This window comes from Homarus americanus, unplaced genomic scaffold (assembly GCF_018991925.1).
Source record: "Homarus americanus isolate GMGI-L3 unplaced genomic scaffold, GMGI_Hamer_2.0 scaffold32871, whole genome shotgun sequence".
NCBI classification, from domain to species: domain Eukaryota; kingdom Metazoa; phylum Arthropoda; class Malacostraca; order Decapoda; family Nephropidae; genus Homarus; species Homarus americanus.
This window is the reverse complement of record NW_024748870.1, coordinates 4,295,173-4,316,106: the sequence shown is the minus strand read 5'-3', so window position 1 is coordinate 4,316,106 and position 20,934 is coordinate 4,295,173. Positions and strand designations below refer to the sequence as shown.

The window sequence follows — 20,934 nt, the reverse complement described above, 5'->3', positions numbered from 1 at the left end:
AAGTGCAGTAGTCTGAATGAACTGGGGCTCATGAGGTCGCCATCCTTCATGGAGTCGGTACATGTTTTAGGCGTCACGAGTCAGGGAACGTTTGAGACGTCCAGATCTTTTTGTAAACCTAAAGCACTTTGATTAGGTTGGTCCTGCTCAGGTGTTGCAACATGTCACACATTATTTTGTCGGGTCCGGAACTCATGCCCTTAGAGAACTTGAGGGCACGATGGAGTTCGTCTTCGGTCCCGGTCCCCTTACTGTCAAACAACAAGTCTGCCTCCTGGTCCGCCCCCTCACTGTCAAACAACAGGGGTGCCTCCTGGTCCGCCCCCTCACTGTCAAACAACAAGGCTGCCTCCTGGTCCGCCCCCTCACTGGAGTGAAATGGGGATTATAGTAAGAGCTGCTCACTCTGGCAATCTGACGGGCGAGATAATCTGTTATGTCTTGGGGCTATTAAGAGTTGGTCCCTCACTTTATGTTTGGGGGATGAAAGAACTCCTCTGGCCCGCCCGGAATACAGCCGTTTTCTCAGTCGTTCGTAAGCTGGGCGAACACGTTCGAGAGCTAGTTCCCGAGCATCCTAGCTCCCGAACGTGTTCACTTAGCCTCCGAACTTACCTTGATAGTGGAGAGGTATTCTTGCCAGGACCTGCGAGTACTCCGTGATAAATCTACGTGCATGAGCCTTACATATTTTCTTCTATAGCAGATTGCTTTGGGTAACAGCCCCATGAAGGATTCTGTACCAGGTATTGCGTTCAAGAATTGCTTGTTGACAAACTGGCGTCCACCAAGGTACTCTACGCCTGCCAGTGGTGTCCTTGAGTGGTAGTAGAATTCTCCGGAATAGTTTTTTTTTGCCGCACTAAGTACTGCACTTTCAATGATTGTCTGTGCCAAAGCAGTCAACTACAGCGCTTTTTTGTGACTATCCCCAATCTGCGTTGCGGGTCTCTCTCTACCTGTTTCCTTGCTTCCATATAACTTACCTTTTTCAAGTACTTTCGCTTTACAAATCTTCAGCTGCTCCAAGACCTTGTAATTCTGGTCAGAGAGTTTGGGCAGCGCACCAACATGACACAACAGAGATCATATGAGGCATTACACATGGCAAGGGAGACCCAGCCAAGTATATACACGATGGCGACTGCACACTGTCCTTAACTGAGAAAACGAGGATAAGGTTTGAAGAAAAACTTATCATTCACTTTTCTATTTTGTATTAGGTTTTCAGTCAACAATTTCCATTGCTTTGTGTACAATATTATACTCTTTTGGAGGTAAATAAATCTTTAACTCATAAAAAGTTTGTGTTAATTCATGTGGTTGTAAAGTTTGGAGCACCACTGATGCTCTCACCAGTAGCTCCACCTCCGTCTTGCTGAGTGTAACGGTTACTAAAACAATTTGTACACAGCCATTGTTTTACACTCGTTATAGTTTTATAAACGTAAGTTGCACCTTATGTCTTAAAACAACGAAAAAAATAATATATCACATGAAAATATGAAAGGTCAATGAGAAGATAAATGCTGATATCCCAACTTCCATTTTGAGTGTGTTAACTGTCCTAAGGTTATCTGGCATCTACTGTACAGTACCATGCATGCTGGGACACCTCACACCAAGAGTCAGGATCATCTGGTAGAAAACACAGCGTGTAGGGGAGTAGCGGAGATGTGATGTATAGAGTCACACACAGGATATAGATGAAAAGAGTGTTTGCGAAGATCGACGAGCACATATATTATCTTATATTTATCTTCATATTTGAATATTTTGTCACCTCACATACGCGCACCCACACCTAACACACTGTTGTAAATAAATAATATTGAAAACATGTACAAGCCTTAGCAAGCTATGGAAGCTTACTCGTAAATACACTCACACGCTGTCACACACACTCACGCACTAACACACACTCACACACACCTACACAATGACTTGGAAACTATTGTTGTAAAAGAGCAACAGAACTTTGTAAGGCAACACCAGAGGCGATATAGATGTATGTGCGATCTCTGTACGGACCGGCAGTGTGCGGTGCATGTATGTAGACACGCACACACACACACACGTAACCAGCCAAGAACGTCCACACGTCCACACATTTTATCTGGCAGCTTCACGCACACTCACTTGTTACAAGCGCCAGTGATCTGAAAGGCTTATCCATCCATAACATAGAAAACACTATCGATCTCTGGGTCGACTACTATTCCAATCTAAGATTTAGATATGACATGAATAGTAATTATGCAGAAGATATGGACAGTGCAGGATAGTATTAACTGCACTCACTATTATGCCAGATAGATGTTTTCACGGTTCATTTTTGTTCCTTCACCGTCCACTAGACAGCCAGGCAGGCAGCCCTAACACAAACACTTATGCTTATAGTTGTGATTAACTCTACAGCTAAATCATGATGAATGTTCGCCGGGGTGAGGAAGGGGAGTGTTAGTCGCCGTTCACGTTATAGCTGGAGAGTGACGGCTGCATCTGGATGTCGTCGATCTGAACCAACTTCTCCAGAGGCACGAGCGCCATCTCTCCTTGAGGTTCTCTCGTTGAGGTCAACGCGGCGTAGTCGTCGCGTATTACTTTCTTTTTCTTCTCTGGTTTAGCAGTATTGCGTTTGAACACGTACGACAAACTCTGCGCACGCTTAAGGAACTTCATGGGCGGTTTCTTTCGGATTACAAGTTCCTTGGGCTCGTTGACAGCGTGTGGTGGCGTTGGTGCCTCGGCCCGAGGAGTAACAGGAGGGTGAGTCGCCTTCTTGCGTTCCTCAGTTGGGGGAGGCGTTGGTGTCCGACTGGCCACGCTGTTTTCAGGGGTGCCCTCCTCACTGATGTGGCCAGTGGAGTCGTCAGTGAAGCGGCCATGCCCTGTGGCGTCTAACACACACTCGACTGACCGCGAAGAGAATTGAGCATATTGTCCGTGGGAAAAGTCAGGTTTCTCGAGAAGCCGAGATCTGGGCTTTATCTGCCCGATTGCATTTTCATTGTCCGGGGAAAACCTAAACAATCTGTTTTTTTTATCAAAGGCTGCCGGGGCTGACAGCATTGGCAGACTGTCAAACTGTTTTGTTGTTATTAAATCTTCCTCCGAGTCATTGGATTCATTACTTTCTTGTTTCATCGCTCTGTTGATGCGTGGTACACGGTGGCGGACTCGTTCACAATCAGAGACGCTCCGCCCTAGTCGTACGATTGGTCGTATTCTCGCTTCATCCAGCTCACGGTATGTCATCCCGTCTTCTCCCTTCTCGTCGATGTCTCCCATCTCTGCCGTCCCTTCACTTAGACTTCCTCTCTGGCTGCTCGACTCCGCTGGAGAGTGAACGTCATCCTCGTCTATGGTGCTGGTGGGAGATGTCTTGAAGGATCTCCTCCTGGAATACATAATGTCCGTCTGGGCACTGCTATCCACATACTCTGTTGACGTTATCGTATGCCCAAACAAGTACCTGCTGGGGTTGAGATAGAATATGATTAAAGCAACTTTGATATTCAGGCAAAGTGAAAAGTGAGGAATACTCAAAGGGAAGGAGGTCTGCTTGTCTTGTTCAAAAGAAAAAATGTAGAAAAGATTGAAAAAATAGCCCACAAAATTAAAAACCCGAAATATAACAACCCTCCCATGATAAGAAAAATAAAAAACCTTGAGCTTGCGTGCCCAGTTGTCTCACCGAGGAGAGGGAGGCTGTGAGTCCTCTCGGGTTGGGGGGGAATTGGAGGTAGAGAGGCGACGTAGAGCCTCCCGGCGCTGGAACTCCACCTTGGCCATCTCTGTCGCGATCCACTCTGGGATGTCCGGGATGGCGTAACTGATGCCGTACTTCAACGCGATCATGGCGTGCTGGAACAGGTCATACTCTCTCATTCTTTACTCCTCGAAATGATTAAAATATTAGCATGAGAATAGATGACGCCTCAGTATATGTTGTACCTAAACACTCGAGAATAACACACCTCGAGGACGATGATGAGGAGGATGGTGTGAGCTATTGACATCTCAGGGAACATGCGGTGCACTTGGCCAGACAGACCAATCAGCATGCAGTTGACCATGATGCTCAGTACTCCCATCAGTTCCATGGCGTCCTGCAACACACACACACACACACACGTACATCAACTTGGTGGTGTTTACATTAATGGTATCTTAACATTTTAACTTATATTGTGATCAACATTATAGATATTATCGACACTTTGCACTAACACCGTATGATGAGTGTCTTAAACATCTGCGCTAATACTTAACCCCTTGAGTACGATGACTAGTCCTTCTGAGTAGAACAAGTTAGTCTCATGGGTACAATGTATTCATCGTATTAATACAGGTGAGACAAGGGGTTAAACCTGTACTGTTGTTGCTGAATACATGATGTGAATTTGATAACTGAAATAAGTATCTTGGAAACAGCCACAGTACTTAAAAACAACAATTAGGAACCAAAGATAAAAGAGAGATAAGGATGAAACAGTTTCCGTTGGCCTTTAAATCCACATGACATTCTGGAGACAAACGCTTACCAAGGAGCTTCACCAGTTTGTTGATAAACTGACCACAAACGCAAATGAAGTTGTCAAGAATTATTATCAGTCCAAAAATGTAGTCGGGTCAAGAATCAGGAGCCAGTACCTACCTGCCACACACCAATGCTCTGGGCACGGTCGCTGAAGGGCCTCTGGAAGACGCAACAGAGTTTGAAGGCATCTGAGCGGATTTCGATGAGGTTGTTGAGAAAGGCGCACATGGCGGCCAGCGGGAAGGCGGAGGAGAAGAGCGTCACGTAGCCGAACTGGATGAACATTTCCAGGTAGTCCTCAAACGTTCCCTCGTACTGTAATTGTCATCAGAACTGGTGAGGTGTTGTTCCGTTCACAGTATTGGGGATGAATTATGTCTAGGAGAGAGCTTTAGGCACAGTACACGGCTGTTTCACTCAGTTCCTGGGTTAATTTAATTAATCTTTTGGTTTTCTCACATTCAAATCGTTCTAGTTTAACATTAAGATAAGTTACACTATTATCTTATTAGTTTACGATTATTCTTTACTGTATGTAGTATGGAAGATGGAGATTGACAGTGAAAAAGCTATGATGATAAGCTTAGACAACAAGGAAATTATAAATATTGAGACTCACTCTGGACATGTTACACTCCACCTCAGCTTGGCTGACGATGCGATTCTTGCTGCTGCCGCGAGCCAGAAACGGGTCGGTGCTGCTCACTGCCTCCTCGCCAGACGGGGCCGTTGGTGTCACTTTGTTGCTGTTGGGCGCACTCTCCGGACTCGACTCCTCCTCTTTCTCTTCCGGAATCTATATGAACAAGCAAACGAATCTTATGAAGTTCTTTAAAGTTGTGTCCATAATGACAATGTTAAGCTTGATTTGGCAGGAGGAATCACTCCATATTGTTTGCCACTTGTCAGTAATAAGACCCATGAGGATAATGTGCAAGTCTTTCCATTTTTAGACCAATATGGCGGGTGTTTGGGACAGGGAGCCTCATAAACGGGCTCAGGGTAATTTTATATCAATTTAACTGAACAGTAATGGGAGCTACATGGGGAGGGGTGATGCGGGCTACAGGGAGGCAACATTGGGACAAGATAACGAGTGACAACACCCACCTGTGTGTCTCCTGCTGACTGGGGTGGGTTTTCCTGGGGCCAGTCTTGCTGCTTGGTCTCCTCAGAGGGGGACAGTGCACCGTACAGGTCAAAGCTTAGTTTAGCCAGCTTGAACTGCTCCATCAGGTACGGGATACACGACTCTCTGATGTTGCCCACAACCTGTCTCGTCAGCAGCAGTGCCGCCAATTGCTGAGGAGTTGTTGGTGAGTGTGAGGATTACAAGGCGGAGCTGGGATGCTAAAGTAATAATATCAGACATGGCATTGTTAATAATACACCAGGAGATGAAAGTTGTGGTTGTGAGGAGTTAAAGTGCAAGACTGACTACCTAACCTGTTTGTCTGCAGGTAATATGGAGGTACCGTCTTGTCTTTCGTGTTTGGCTGCTGATGCGTCGAATGGTAAAGTGAAGCTCCATTACAGTTTACAATGTACTGTCATAAAGTGTGTTCTTAGGGGTAGGGTAGTTGCATTATCCTCAAAAACTATAGCCTATACATTTGTTTATATCTGTTTGGTTATTTCTCCATAATTTATGTCTGCTTACGATCACAGCAGGTGTGCATGTGATGATTACAATTTACGTTCGTGTTTGTGTTGGTTGGTGCCTTAAGTAGAGACATCTGGTGGCACTTCTGGTACTACTGTTGAGTGCCACCACCCTCAACTTCGACTCTTTGCCACATTTATGCTTTACAGTATCAGAGTTTTTGTTGGTTGCTATCATGAAAGACTTACAACATTTACTAATAATTTACATGATAATTTCCCTTCTAAAGTGACTGACCTCCTTGAGACGCTCCATGTCCTGCAGGTAGAAGGCGATGTAGAACAGCGACAGGAACGAGTTAACGAACCGGAACTGTAACACAACATTATACCATCACTGTCTAGCAACACGATACAAGATGCTGCCTTAAACTTATATTTACAAGTATCTGAAATATTTATAAATTTATCTCAATATTCCCATTTTTTTTCTTCCTCCGTTCATGTAGCAAACTCTCCCTCTGGAACTATTGTGTTGTTCACCTTCAATAAACTTCCACCTACAATTACCTTTAGAAAACCGATAAAATTTTCCATCAATAAACTCGAAGACTTTGATTTTACACAATACTCAACTTTTCGAACAACGTGATAGAGGTACACGTAGGTACACTCGTCATTAGGACATTACATAGGAGTAAAACGAGTTACCTTATATCACGTTGTGGTGAAGGGGTGAGGGTAAGAGGGTGTGTGAGGGGTGAGGGTGGGGGTGAGGGGTGAGAGGGTGTGTGGGGGTGATGGAGAGGGTAAGAGGGTGTGTTGTTGAGGGTGGAGGGGTGAGAGAGGTGTGTGGGGGTGAGGTAGAGGGTGAGGGGTGAGAGGGTGTGATGGGGTGAGGTGTGTGAGGTGTGAGGGTAAGAGGGTGTGTTGTGGTGTGAGGTGTGAGGGTAAGAGGGTGTGTTGTGGTGTGAGGTGTGAGGGTAAGAGGGTGTGTTGTGGTGTGAGGTGTGAGGGTAAGAGGGTGTGAGGGTGTGAGGTGTGAGGGAGGGCTGTATAGACTCACCACGGCCAGCTTGATGATGAGGTGGTTCTGATACGTCTCCTCCACCCGGTAGTTCTCTGAGGATGACACACACACACACACAACACTTTAGTTTGACTCTTAGGATATATCAAAGTTTTATATCAATCGCATCTATATAATTCTAGATTCAATACTGTACAGAGATACATATACTAATCACTCATTGCTATAGTTGTGCAATCAGTTGTTGTTGTTGACGATGGCTCCATGTACAGGGTGTCTCATAAGGTTTGCACCATTGGAGAATTGTTGTTCGCTTGTGTTGTTTTTTTTCTTTTTTCAGGTGAGAAAATCATAACTCCTGAAATAGGTGACGAGGACAAGTCGGATAGTCACTGATGTCTCTTGGGTGAATATGGGAGACGACTGGTTTTAGGTGATCCCAGAGCCCGGAGACCTAGGTGACTATTCGACTTGTCATCGCCACCTCACCTAAAAAAAAAAATGAATATAAATTTTCCAGTGGTGTGCGCCTTATGAGATGACCAGTACTGCATAAACACATAGAGGTGTAGTTTACATGGACCCGTTTATCTGCCTTTCATTGCTTTTGGTCAGGAGATTCTTGAACAAAAAAAAGGCCAGACACTGAGTAAAGTCTTCGTTGAGTGTTAAGCTTATGTGTTGGTGCGTGTTGTTAGTGTTGTTTGGTTGTGTGTGTACTGTTCCCCATCAAGACGGGTGCAGTATGTTGCTGAACTACTGTAGTCTATTAGTATAACACCATCAGGTTGTATCCTAAATAGTGTATGTAATGGGAGGAGAGATGGAGCTTGGAGCCGTAATAGGACGGACAGGTAGGGCCCTCAGGTGTTAAGGTCTGAGCCTGCAGGTGGGACTTACCCATATCGTTGAGCCAGACGGCCACCTTAGTGTAACCCTCGTCGAAGGCGGAGATGGTGAGGGCCATCAGGATTTTGGGAGCGTACGACAGGTAGAAGGTGTACTCGTGCGCCGAGATGAAGGCGTCACACAGGTCCTGCAGGCACAAACACCGCTACATAAACGTGTTCTAGACAAGCGCTAATTTCGTGTTGTAGGTGTGTCTATTAAGCTCGAGTTATGTATTTGTCATAACTTTAATGCCTTTCCGTAAGACTGAAATATTTTATATCCGACAATCAATGGTCTATATTAGGTAATGTTGATCTTTAGAGAATGTCTGTTATTAAACTCTGCCTCAGATAAATCAGACCTTGTAAAAATGCAAAGATCTCGCAGTCCTCGTACCAGATATATTAAGATTCAAGAAGAGAGCAAGGTAGTGTCCCACCTGTAGCTGGAGGATGAGCAGCATGACGATGAAGACGGCGAATAAAGAGCAGAAGACGATGGGGAGGGTGACGAGGTAGCGGATGAGGTTACGCCGCCAGGCCGGGTACTCAGGCTCCAGGCGGCCCGTCACGCTGCTCACCTTCAAGTCCCCCTGCCATACACCTCACAGTCACCACCAACGTATAGGTCTAGTCCTTACTATTAACCTCACAACTTATAGCTCTATTCAGTATTTCTACGACTGTATAATGACCTTTTGTCAACCCCCCCAAAAAAAAAAAATTTGATCTCTATCTCTGGTACAAAATAATCTGTTAACTTACTCCATCCGAGATATTACAGCTGTATTTTTGGTACATGATAATGATATACTGATCAGTATTTACAGTTTGGGGAATGGATTGATGATAACTTAGGTATTCTACCCGCGCTATATACATTCTGAATAAGTTATTATGAGAGTTTATGCCGGAGCAGCATGTGGGTAGTTTTAGGATGCCATCGACGGAGGGCGTGGATGATCAGGGAAGAGAAAGACTTGGCTGTCACGCGTCATTACTGAGACCACGGAGCTGTTGTAGATCTGGTCAGTGTTAACAATGTTCCCCTTTACCCTGCCCTCAGAAGATGGCTGTAGAGGCTGAAGAGAACACTTGGGGGAGTTTAAAAGTGTTACACATCAAAGCGGAGACTCCTGGAACATAAGTGAGAGGGAAGCCAAGACGAACTCATCCATCCATCCATAACTCAGCAACACCCAGCCTCTTAAAATGATCTCTGTAGTCTTAGGCCAGGAATGTAAATACTGATATTATTCTGTTTAAATCTGAGCCCCCCATCCTAGTTCCTGTTACTGCGAGGTTCTTGAGGAGACACTATGAGGTAAAGGAGGAAGTCTGAACATGAATGGCTAAATTATTGGTAAATTTGTTAGCCATATCTGAACATGGTAGAGTTCCACAGCATTCTTACTGAAAGTGATGTAAAACAAAACAGGATTTTAACTCGGTAATGATATATTCTCTAGAAAATGTTTGATACAATTTTTGTAGGTAAAACTATCCTAAACGTGGAGTCGGCAGCGTGAGGCAGCTGTCTGCTACTGTCACACAAAAACATGAAAATTATTCACCTATATTGTAGTTCAAGACGGGATGAATGAATTGTTTTGTTGTTGTGACTCCAATATACCAGAAGGGTCTCTTTAAATAGAGATGTACAATTATCACAATATTTACATATTCCTGCCTAAATATATTTCAATACTTTACATCATTTAAAATGTATAATGAAGAAGCACAGGCCTAACGTAAGTGTATAATGAAGAAGCTTGGACAGTAATTGGGGTACAGTACACATTATAGACAGGAGAGACACTACAGAATTCTAGTTTATAATCCTTAGACACCAATAAGAGATATTATACAAAGGGAACATTAATCTAAAGAGCAATGAAATATAATTCCAAAATGTAAATATGTCATGCATATTGGGAGTAAGCTGTTATGTGCAAAATTTCTCTAAAACTTGTGCTAGTGTCAGACCAAGGATGGTGACGATCAAAAATACAAGTCATTTGCCTTTATGTTTTCTACTCCTGTAACTGTTTAAGTAATGTTATAAGGGAACTAAATTGTCATCAAAACAGGTACGTCTATCTGAGGACTGTCACTTACATGTGTTAGTCTGTCAGTACAGTGAACATCAATATTTTGACACTATACTGCATTAATGGGTACAGTATCTATTAGTCCCGCCGAGATTTGTCTCAAACACGATCGTACACACGTAACATGTTGTCGTAGATCGATCCAAATGAGACATTATCTGGATGGCTGAATTATGTTTGTGTGTTTTATTCGTTGACATAAAAGAGAAAGGAAAGATCAGACAAGTGTCGCTGTCAAATCTATTCGCCGAGGCAATATATTTTGAAATGTTGGAGGTCATATTATGGTAAAGAAAAAACACTTTGTGGCGGGAAGTTCCACAGTGATGGTATAAATGATTTTTGGTTGCCAAGTTAGAATGTTAAGAGCCCTCCCAGATGCTCTTGTTGGCAGATGGTAGTGAGTGGTGGTGTTGCCCTCGCGTACAGTACAATATGGTTCGTTATAATAGTAACTGGGAATATCTAGATCAGGGAGAGCCATGCCTTGTTCCTGTGATTGTACAGCTGGGAGGTTTCTGGCAACTTTATAATACTGTTGACTGTTTAGATGGTATTTTTCTGCTACGAGGCGAGGAGACCAAACCTGCCCGAGGTAAAACTAAAAAAAAAAAAAAAAAGTGAAAATAAAAATAAACGAACATGAACTAAATGCCGTCTTTGTTACCGTATATCCTAAAATCTTTTCTGGTTGTCTGGTGGTAGAAGGTTGTTGGTCCATTGGTGTATTTTTTATAGTTGTAACTACAGGTGTAAGCCGCGGTGTTGTCTGGTCCTGTGTACTGTACATTATGTTACTAGTAATCTCCAGGTTCTTTAGGTGGTGATGATTAACAGATGTTTTATGGCAAATGTATTGGGGAATATTTTTTTTTTTTTTGTAAATGGAAAGACTGTATTTGCTTTTGGGTTTACAAGGATATGTTACCCAGGAAGCTCTTGCCTGTGTACTGTGGTGGGACGGGTAAGTGGATTATATTAGGTGTCTTTATTTAATTAACTATCTCAGTTAAAGGTGAGGTTAAGGTTATTTGGAACGTATTTGAATTTGCCACCGACACACACACCTCTGAACACCCAACTCGTCATGACAACCAGAGGAAATGTGTTCCTTTTGGTGTCTTTGTTAAACATAAGTGGTGAGGATCGGCTTGTCTCGCCCCGTCGTTCTCTCAAGGAAAAGTGGAGCTATATTTTAAGTCTTGGTTTGTCATGAGTCTATCATTCTAAAAAAAAAAGTACCAGTATTTTCTTAAAGTAAAATTTTTGACGTACAGTATATAAATTTTGCTGCCAGATGAATGCCGACTTGAATGTACAGCTAAAGCGCATCTTAACTCACTGACACTAACTAACCCAAGAGATTCAGTTCCGTGGCCTTGTATCATAACTCGGCACATGTTGCAACACTTCCCTCTTTCCAAATTGGTTGAGTTGTTACTGACGGATTGATCTTCTGGCGTGAACCTTGGCCACAGGTACTTCAGCTCCGGACGTCAACGTATTATTCATATTCTGGCAAGCGAATCGGTATTTGTTGGTGTAAGCTGAGTGCCGCCTTAACCCAACAGGTGAACATCACGGTCAGTAGGTCATAAGACAATAGGTTCAGAGGTTGTGACCATACGGTTTGTAATCTACTTCACGTCCATTTGCTTCTGCTGTTTGTGCATAATAACTGATATCCATTACATCTTCATATCCATTAACTAAATACTAATGTCTTGCTCTATACTTCTATCCATCACTATTCACTAATATTTCTCATCCACTACTTCATCATCAGCTGGGCAAGACGGGATCTATACCTCTCAGTCATCTCATAACCGCACTCTGCTACGTCAAAATTGTGTTTCAGAGACTCCCAAATGGCCATTATATGGTTCATATACAGTAAGGTATAAGAAAGCTTTATAATATCTTTAAAAAATCTCTACGTTGTTACAGATGATACAAAGATTGGCGTACAAATTTCAAAACATGCACAAGGGAAAGATCTACTTCGCCACCTTACAGATAAGTTGAAAACCTTTACTGCAGCCAAAGACACTACAGTACACTAGTCATCAACCAGCTACAGGAACATGCCCAAGAGATAGGCAGAAAGTGGACGCCTGGCGCCCTTAGCCTAGCCACTAACCCTATAGCCCTGCCCCAGCCCGCTCAAACCATACTCACCGTTTCCATCTAGGACCCAGTGAGGAGATAAGAAGTGTCATTGTCAGCTACATGGGTTAAAGTGTAAAGCATTATACAGAAGGCTTAACTTTTGTCACTCACTTAACATACGATCATTCGAGTTTTACTTAGTGTAGTACAGTATAATGTGTAATGTAAACACAATCACGAATTTGAGAAAAAAAAGTGTTAATCTAACCGGCATCGTTATCGTGACGAAGAAAGAGGCGGAGATCAAGGGGCAGTAACGAGGATGGAAGAGAGTGCAGTACTACATCCTTGTTGGTCAAAATACAAGACCAGGTGAAGCTACCAGGTTGGGTCACGGAGGTTAATTAAGTTCAGTGATGTCAAAAGGAACATCTTTCTATCACTCCAGGATAATATTTTACCAACGGAAACGAAAATTAATGTTGATGAAGTGAACTGTCTCAGAAGGCCACGACCCAACCCAACTGTTCTCCAGCAAGTATAAATACTATACTCCATCCTCTCTTGCTCTCAGTCCCTGTCAGCCACTCTTCATTAGACGATCAGAATGCCTTAAGGTCACCCAAGTGTGTGTTAAGTTTGTTTAAATCTTTGTCAAGTAGTGATTATCTTTTTAAAAATGACCATGGGGTAATATTTACAGTGAATCTCAATCGATAGTTATTAACAACATACACATAATGTAATTCAACAGGAAAATATATTGAATTTTACTTCTACCTGGAAACAGACTGCCTATTGATCAGTGTGTTTATGTATGTAATGGAATGAAAACACTAATACAACAAGACCCTTTTAGAGAAGAGTTAATTGTTTTACAAGAACCTTTTCCTCCTCAACTAAAACTCTTGAGCTCGATGAACATTTGAGATACAGAGGTCTGATGAGTTGAACACAAGACCTGGAGGACAAACTGTACACAAGTGACTGTAACTGGACGGTAAACAAACACTCCCTGGTCGCTTCATCACTGGCACCGAGGAAGGTTTATGGGTTAACTGACATGTGGTTGATCGTAGCTGTATAATCTTTACAAATGACAGTGACGGACCCAGGATTTTGGTATGGGAGGAGGCGGAGGGTCTAAAGCAACACATACAGACCACACTGCCGGCGTTGAAGGTTCTGGAAGTGGCAATTGCTTAAGAGAATAGATAGTCAGTATATGAGTCTTATTTAATGCTCTATGTAACACAACAAACGCATAAAAGTTCAATGGGAACCTCCAACCTACCTTGGATCCATCACTGCTCATTGACTGTGTTTATAAAAAATGTGAAACTGTTCTTGCTAACTGACCTTATACCTCATCGGCCCCAAGGCACAAATGTTGGGGCGTCTCTTTTCACCCTAAATTCGAATTCATTCTATACAAAAGTGTGTTCCATCCTCCATGACTTCGGCAGCACCTTAGTGTGTGTGTATTCATGTCAAGAGTAAAACCTATACTGTTTTAACTTTTGCGTTGACTTACGAAATAATCAGTCGATCCATTTCACATTATTTTCCGGTCTTAGTTTACGTTATATTGACGATTTTTGCTGCTGAATTACTTTTTTTTTTTTGTCGCTGAGCTGCGTCATGTTATAGGGCGAGTTATCTTTCGTTGCAAAATAATAACATGAAGTTGTTTTATCTCACGGCACCACCCGAGTTTGTTGGTATGTTATAGCGGTCAGATTCGTTACCTTGAATGCCGATCTATATAATATTTTCCACCTTTTTCCCACAAAACACTGTCCAACATTTCAAGTCTTCAAACAGATCTCCTAAACACCACGGCCACCCACTCAGTTACAGTAGTTATCAAAGTAAAAAAAAAATCATAAAGGTACCTCCACGTTCCTTCATTTGTATGGCGGCCGACGGTAAGAAGGTGGCACGTCTCACCTTGAGGTACTGTAATAAAGTTGTGTCAAGTCTCACGCTTATGTAGTAAACATGTTAACATTTCTGATGACAGGACTATAAAGCTGTGTGTTGAATGGTACTCTAGCAAGACTAAAAAAACCGTGTTATTTATCGTCGTGGTACTGTAATAATGCTGATAATTTTATGCCTGTTGTATTACGTTAAAGCTGTCATAACTAACAACAACAGACAACAACACACAAGCCCCGGGGTCTGCCAGCCTACCCCGGGGAGGGTGAGGAGCAACTCACCGTGAAGTGCGGCCTGGACTCCGAGAAGACCTCCACGTGAGAGTCAAGCGTCCCCCAGTTGTAAGCCAAGACGGCGCTGTGTCTCTTCCACCCCTCCAACCACATGGACGCCCACACCACGTTCAAGAAGGCAAACAGCACGAAACCTTTGTCCTCTAGTGCCTGGTCACGCCCCCACAGACACACCTGAAATAGTAGCAACAAGGTTAGCTCACATCATTGGCTGTGGAAGTTCTTTAGGGGGAACCTGGCCTTGTTGTTGGCTACGTACTAGTATAAAGTTTATCGTGACACACAGTAAGGTACTCACCCATTATGGTATTATACAGAAATCTATATAATAATTAAGCTAGAAGTGTCCTGGTAAAGCTCAAAATCCTACATAAAAGTTGTGTAGAAATATTTTGGTAAAAGTTGGACAAATTGTACCTTCAGATCTGTTACATTATCCTGTGAATTTTTGGCAACATCTGATCACCGGTAGCTATGATAAACTTAGGAATACAGCTTGAATGCAGTTGGAAAATTTTATTTGCCACCAGTGAGCGCTGTGGTGCATGATATTTAGGTGGCAGGTGATATTTAGGTGACACATGACAGTAATCGATGCCTCGACACTCTCCTGCTGGTATATTTTGGGAACAGTTCCGGTAGTGACAGGCGCCGCCGCTCTCCATCACTTGACGGACAACCCGACGCGCCATTACAAATTTGTCTAAATATAAAATAAATTTGTTTTGGTCAGCACTTTTTTATATTAATATTTTTTATTATGAATATTTAATTAACAATTAACGGTCGGCTATAACGGTAACCATTTAAGTTTTATGTACTCAAGTATCATTAGACAACAAAGGAAATAGATATATATATATAAAATTTAATTGTTGTTGGTGTTTCATTGAGGTACTTGTAAACTGTAGTTGTGAAGTGAAGAAATACAACATCTGGTCTACGCCAGTGTTACCAGTTAGTAATGTCGGTGACGGTAACCATGGTTCCTCCTACTAGCATAACGATAGGAGTAAATACAATTATAAATAATATTAAATATAAATGTCCTATCCTGAGGTGCCTAATATATTTTGATAACCTGGAAATTTGAGAAACGTCAAATAATAAACCTTTAAACTCATAATATTGTTGCACTTTAACAAATTGTTGAAAATACGTTGGTCATATGTATAATAATTGACAATAAACAATACATACTCTGCACATCAACGTATCGTGGTTAAGAGAGAGATTTATCTGTCCATGGTCAGTAGAATATTAATAATTTACTAGGCTTTAACTTCTCTTGTCTTCAGACGCGTAAACCAGACTTTTCGTTAAAAATCCTCACGTATTTTACAGCCGTGAAGTCATTACGCTTAATACTTCTGTGGAGCTTTAATTTTTTTTGATCTATGCATTATTAAAGGATGTAAAAGAAAATATAAACTCACAAAATACATAATTAAGAACGGAAGGAGATTTTGTGTGAAGAAATTATTGAATATTTTTTACATTTCTGTTAAAATTTATTGACTCGTGTCTTTCTTTATCTTTTAAGTATTTATTTTTTTACTTTATTATATGAAGGAAGAGTAAAACTTATATTTAAAAGAAGTATATTATCTATTATTATTTATGTGAAGGCAATATAAGTTTTGTCAAAGTTTGTGAAAGAAATAATAAGTCTTGTTATTAACGGAAAGAAACTCAAGGAAATTTTGTTTTCTTTTTCTTGGCTCTTCATTCGAATAGTTAAAATAGACTAACTTGACCTCGGAAAATAATCTACACCACGTAATATTGTAGAGATAGTCTTCTACTACTACTACTACTACTACTTGTCCTGTCGCATTATGTAGCGGTTTACCACACACACACACTCTCTCTCTCTCTCTCTCTCTCTCTCTCTCTCTCTCTCTCTCTCTCTCTCTCTCTCTCTCTCTCTCTCTCTCTCTCTCTCTCTCTCTCTCATTAACATCTCGTGTATATTGTAACACTAAGAATACACACACGTCTTGTACTACTACTACACACTATTTTCTTAACCTAATCATCAATACAACGAAGCTAAAAAAAAGAAAAAGAAAACGGTATCTCTGACGTAATTATTTTAGCTATCACTTAATTATTCATGAAACGAAGGTAAAAGTTCACTGTTATGTAAAAATATATATATATTTATTTTATGCTGATAACCACAAGCACGCGGACTTCTATATACAATCAACACCTCAACCCGCCAGGATTTGAACCCTGGGCCCACGACTGTGACCGGGGAACGCTAACCACTGGACCACGAGGACACTAAAAGTAGTCCTAGACTTTATATATTTCACACAAAGCCTGTTCAACGAGCTGGCGCTGTGAACCTCTAAGGGGGACTACCCGTATCACGACTGAAAGGTAACGGCTCATTGGTCTAAAGGTGTGACGCAACCTAACCTCCCAACCAATGAATTCATCTGAAAATAGGTTAGTTCCAGGTTGAGATAAAAACAAAAGACGAAAATAAATGACAAACACATACAATGACACACACACACAATGACACACACATACAATGACACACACACATACAATGACACACACACATACAATGACACACACATACAACTGAAAATGATAGTAGGCGCTGCGGGGATGCATAGTAAGGTAAATGGTACCAGGAGGTTGTTAAAACACGAGAAGTAACAGACGAACATTGACATTGTAACAAAACACCTGGAAAGAACACACAAGATTGTTTGAGAGCATAAGACAAAGTTAGTTTAATACATTGAAGAGAGAAAAGTAGACACACACACGCACAAGTAAAAGTATAAACGCGGTGTGTCGAGCAATGATGTAAATTTCACGATAAAGTTGGGGGAAGAGAGCGACGGTGTGGGAGAGGAGGAGGGTGTTGCCTTACCCAGAAGATGAGGCCGATGACAGCGGGGACGGTTAGGGCGGTGGTGTAGTGCCCCAACCAGGCGAAGTAGATGGCGATCTTGGACCCGAAGTACTCCTGGATCGCCTCTGTCAGGGATCACCGAGCGATACCAATTATTTCGGTAATTATGAGTCGCCTATTGAGGATTATAAAGGTCTTCTGGATACAAGGTAATATAAAGATGTTAATATTTTACCTAGGCCTACATTAGGTGTAAAAGAAACACGAAATATGATGTATCCAGGTAAATTGTCATAAGGATGAGACATAGGTCAAACCAGGTCATGTAGGGTCACTTGATTTACAGTATGTATATTATTGTGAGATGTGCAGTCTAAATGTACGCCATATGAGGTCAGTAATGTCTCACGCTTAGGTCAGCTAAGACTCGAGGTCGTCCTGGGTGATTTGAGGTGGTAAGGACTCACCTATGGGTTGGTACCTGAAGAAGGTCTGTACCCAGGTGGCTCTGAGGTGCTCCAGCTTCTTGTAGTCGTGCAGGGGAAGGATGCCGTGGATCACCCCTTCTGACTCAAACTTGGGAACTGTGGGAGGGAATCATCTTACTAAAGGTTCAGGGAAACATTCACTTAGACTTCAAGTCTGACCACTGACTTAGACTTCAAGTCTGGCCACTGGCTTAGACTTAGTTTGGCCATTGCCTCGAGCCACAGCTAAAAGCTTACTTTCACCTGAGGTGGACGGCGAGAGTTTTAAAACTTTTCACTAACTTTTAGGTTCATGTTTTATGTTAAGAATCTGTTGGATGGCGACGGTGCTCAGGTGACACACATTTTACTGCACTAAAAATATTAACGTACAACAGACAGTTTCTCTAACATTAGCATATTTGTGAATAGAATAATTTATAATTACTGTATTAGCAAAACGCAGCTAAAATAATTTAAATAATTGCATAAACCAACAGTTATCCCCAAACTGGTCTGCAACTATTATTTTTTACAAACAACATCACAGCACTTGGTTAGGCCTCATTGAACCAGCAGATGTGTTCAACCAACGAAATTTTATTATTTTTTGAAGCAAATCATTCCTATGCAAGTTGAGGTAAAAACTAATATAAGCTTGTTGGGCAGAGTGTAGCAATGGGCCGGGTGAGGGAGAGTATCTGCTGATGGCCGGGTGAGGGAGAGTATCTACTGATGGCCGGGTGAGGGAGAGTATCTACTGATGGCCGGGTGAGGGAGAGTATCTACTGATGGCCGGGTGAGGGAGAGTATCTACTGATGGCCGGGTGAGGGAGAGTATCTACTGATGGCCGGGTGAGGGAGAGAGTATCTACTGGATGGCCGGGTGAGGGAGAGTATCTACCGATGCAATAGGTGAGGGAGAGTATCTACTGATGGCCGGGTGAGGAGAGTATCTTACTGATGGCCGGGGTGAGGAGAGTATCTACTGATGGCCGGTGAGGGAGAGTCTGTTGATGGCCGGGTGAGGGAGAGTATCTACAGATGGCCGGGTGAGGGAGAGTATCTACTGATGGCCGGGGGAGGGAGAGACCACTGATGGTCGGGTGAGGAGAGTATCTACTGATGGCCGGGTGAGGGAGAGTATCTACTGATGGCCGGGTGAGGGAGAGTATCTACTGATGGCCGGGTGAGGGAGTATCTACTGATGGCCGGGTGAGGGAGAGTATCTACTGATGGCCGGGTGAGGGAGAGTATCTACTGATGGCCGGGTGAGGGAGAGTATCTACTGATGGCCGGGTGAGGGAGATGAAGGGAGGGTAAGTACGTACTGATAGCCTGGCCCTCCCTGAAGCTGGTGCCTTCCACTGCCTCGTTCTGGGCCGCCCTGAGAGAGTTGAGAATGTGTAGAACGATGACCTGACGTTCCATAGTGCTGAAGAAGGTGGCCCCATCCTCCACGCCCTGCATCACACACACACACACACCACACACACACACACACACACACACACACAGAATAAAAATTATCATAAGGTGGTTAATATTTTCTAGGTGTTAAAATTAATCTACATTTGTCAGAAGTGAAAGAAAAGTTAGTGATGAAATAATGTATTAATCTAAAGACATTACTATTATTATTATTATTATTATTATTATTATTATTATTATTATTATTATTATTATTATTATTATTATCATCTCTATTCTACCATTCATATAAGGAAAGAAAGTATAAATTACTATTTCTCTTGGTTTTCATCTTCTTGCAAACTATAACCAACCACACCTTTAATTAATAGTCAACTCAGGTGAAACTCAACCCACCTGTGAACACTTTAGCCAGTACACACCCACACCTCTAATCTATTTTTGTAAGGAATTCCATAGGGTCAAAGGTCAATCCATAGAGGTATATTAATGAATGGCTATTTGGTCATGTTATGTAATCCCATTAAGTCTGACTCGATAATTAAATTTGATATAGTGGGATTAGAATCACATGAAGATTAGACACCCTAGTTAAGTAGCGTTGGGGGTGTCTAATGCTCAGGTAATACCCCCCCAAAAAGCTAATTGGAAGGTGGTCTGTCTGTCTGTCTGTCTGTCTGTCGTAATGTCAACAATATACAGTATACGAGTGAGACATGGGACAATGACTTATCAATGGTAAGAATGGCGTAGGAGGTCATTTTACTGAGGTCAGAGGTCACCAAAGAGCACAATTTTGGGGTGGACAGAAAGAGGTGACCAATAGACAAACAGACAGACAGATAGTTGACCATAGAAAGACACAGACAGGTGACCATAGCCACTCACAGATAGATTGGTGGCCACAGACAGACTCGTAGACAGGTAGACAGACAGATATACAGTACAGCAGACAGCCACAGACAGATAGACAGACAGACTTACAGACAGATAGATGAACAGACATACAGTACAGCCACAGACAGAGAGACAGACAGACAGACAAGTGAACATACAAACAGTAAGGGTGGTGTAGGGGGGGGATGCGGCTTGCGGCACTCACCTGGAAGATGCCCAGCTCCGCATGCGACAACTCCATGAGGCCGCCACCGTACTCCGGCTTCATCCTCTTGACCAGCCGCATCTCCTCACCTCCCTTGATCAACCTGCGGACAACATTACCTTGATCAACCTGCGGACAACATTACCTTGATCAACCTGCGGACAACATTACCTTGATCACACACCTGCGGACAACATTACCTTGATCACACACCTGCGGAAAACATTACCTTGATCACACACCTGCGGACATTACCTTATTAACCAGAAACTACCACTACTTACTAACCCCCTCTACACCCCCTTCTCTCTCTTTCCCCCTCCCTCTCTCCCCCTCACTCCCTCCCTCCCTCCTTCCCTCCCCCTCCCTCCCTCTCTCCCTCCCTCCTTCTCTCCCTATCGTGGTGAGGAAAAACCTCTACCAGAAGACGGAAATAATCCCTTTACTCTGAGGGAAGTGTTGTGTATCTAACCCTGTCACTTGTCGCCTCCTGATTGGTCCACGTGTCATCCTCTGATTAGTCCATTCGCCTTGATT

General features: G+C 42.6%; 1 protein-coding gene across 4 annotated transcripts; it reads right to left on the bottom strand.

Moving 5' to 3' along the window:
* Positions 1 to 1,200: 1,200 nt before the first annotated feature.
* On the bottom strand, positions 1,201 to 20,522 carry LOC121853108 (anoctamin-8-like). Of its 4 annotated transcripts, none has more exons than XM_042347045.1 (16): positions 20,398 to 20,522; positions 19,196 to 19,328; positions 17,865 to 17,981; positions 17,416 to 17,522; positions 14,508 to 14,693; positions 12,355 to 12,363; positions 8,506 to 8,658; positions 8,076 to 8,211; positions 7,212 to 7,267; positions 6,444 to 6,518; positions 5,654 to 5,845; positions 5,163 to 5,339; positions 4,661 to 4,858; positions 3,981 to 4,112; positions 3,698 to 3,867; positions 1,201 to 3,478 (listed from the first exon to the last, which is right to left on the bottom strand). In XM_042347045.1, exons 1-16 carry the CDS (start codon positions 20,476 to 20,478, stop codon positions 2,461 to 2,463), a joined length of 2,940 nt encoding a protein of 979 aa, XP_042202979.1. In that variant the 5' UTR covers positions 20,479 to 20,522; the 3' UTR covers positions 1,201 to 2,460. The 4 variants fall into 4 exon arrangements, with proteins under 4 accessions (XP_042202979.1, XP_042202982.1, XP_042202984.1 ...); XM_042347048.1 differs by having other exon boundaries at positions 1,201 to 3,475; XM_042347050.1 differs by having other exon boundaries at positions 1,201 to 3,400.
* Between the last annotated feature and the right edge of the window lie 412 nt (positions 20,523 to 20,934).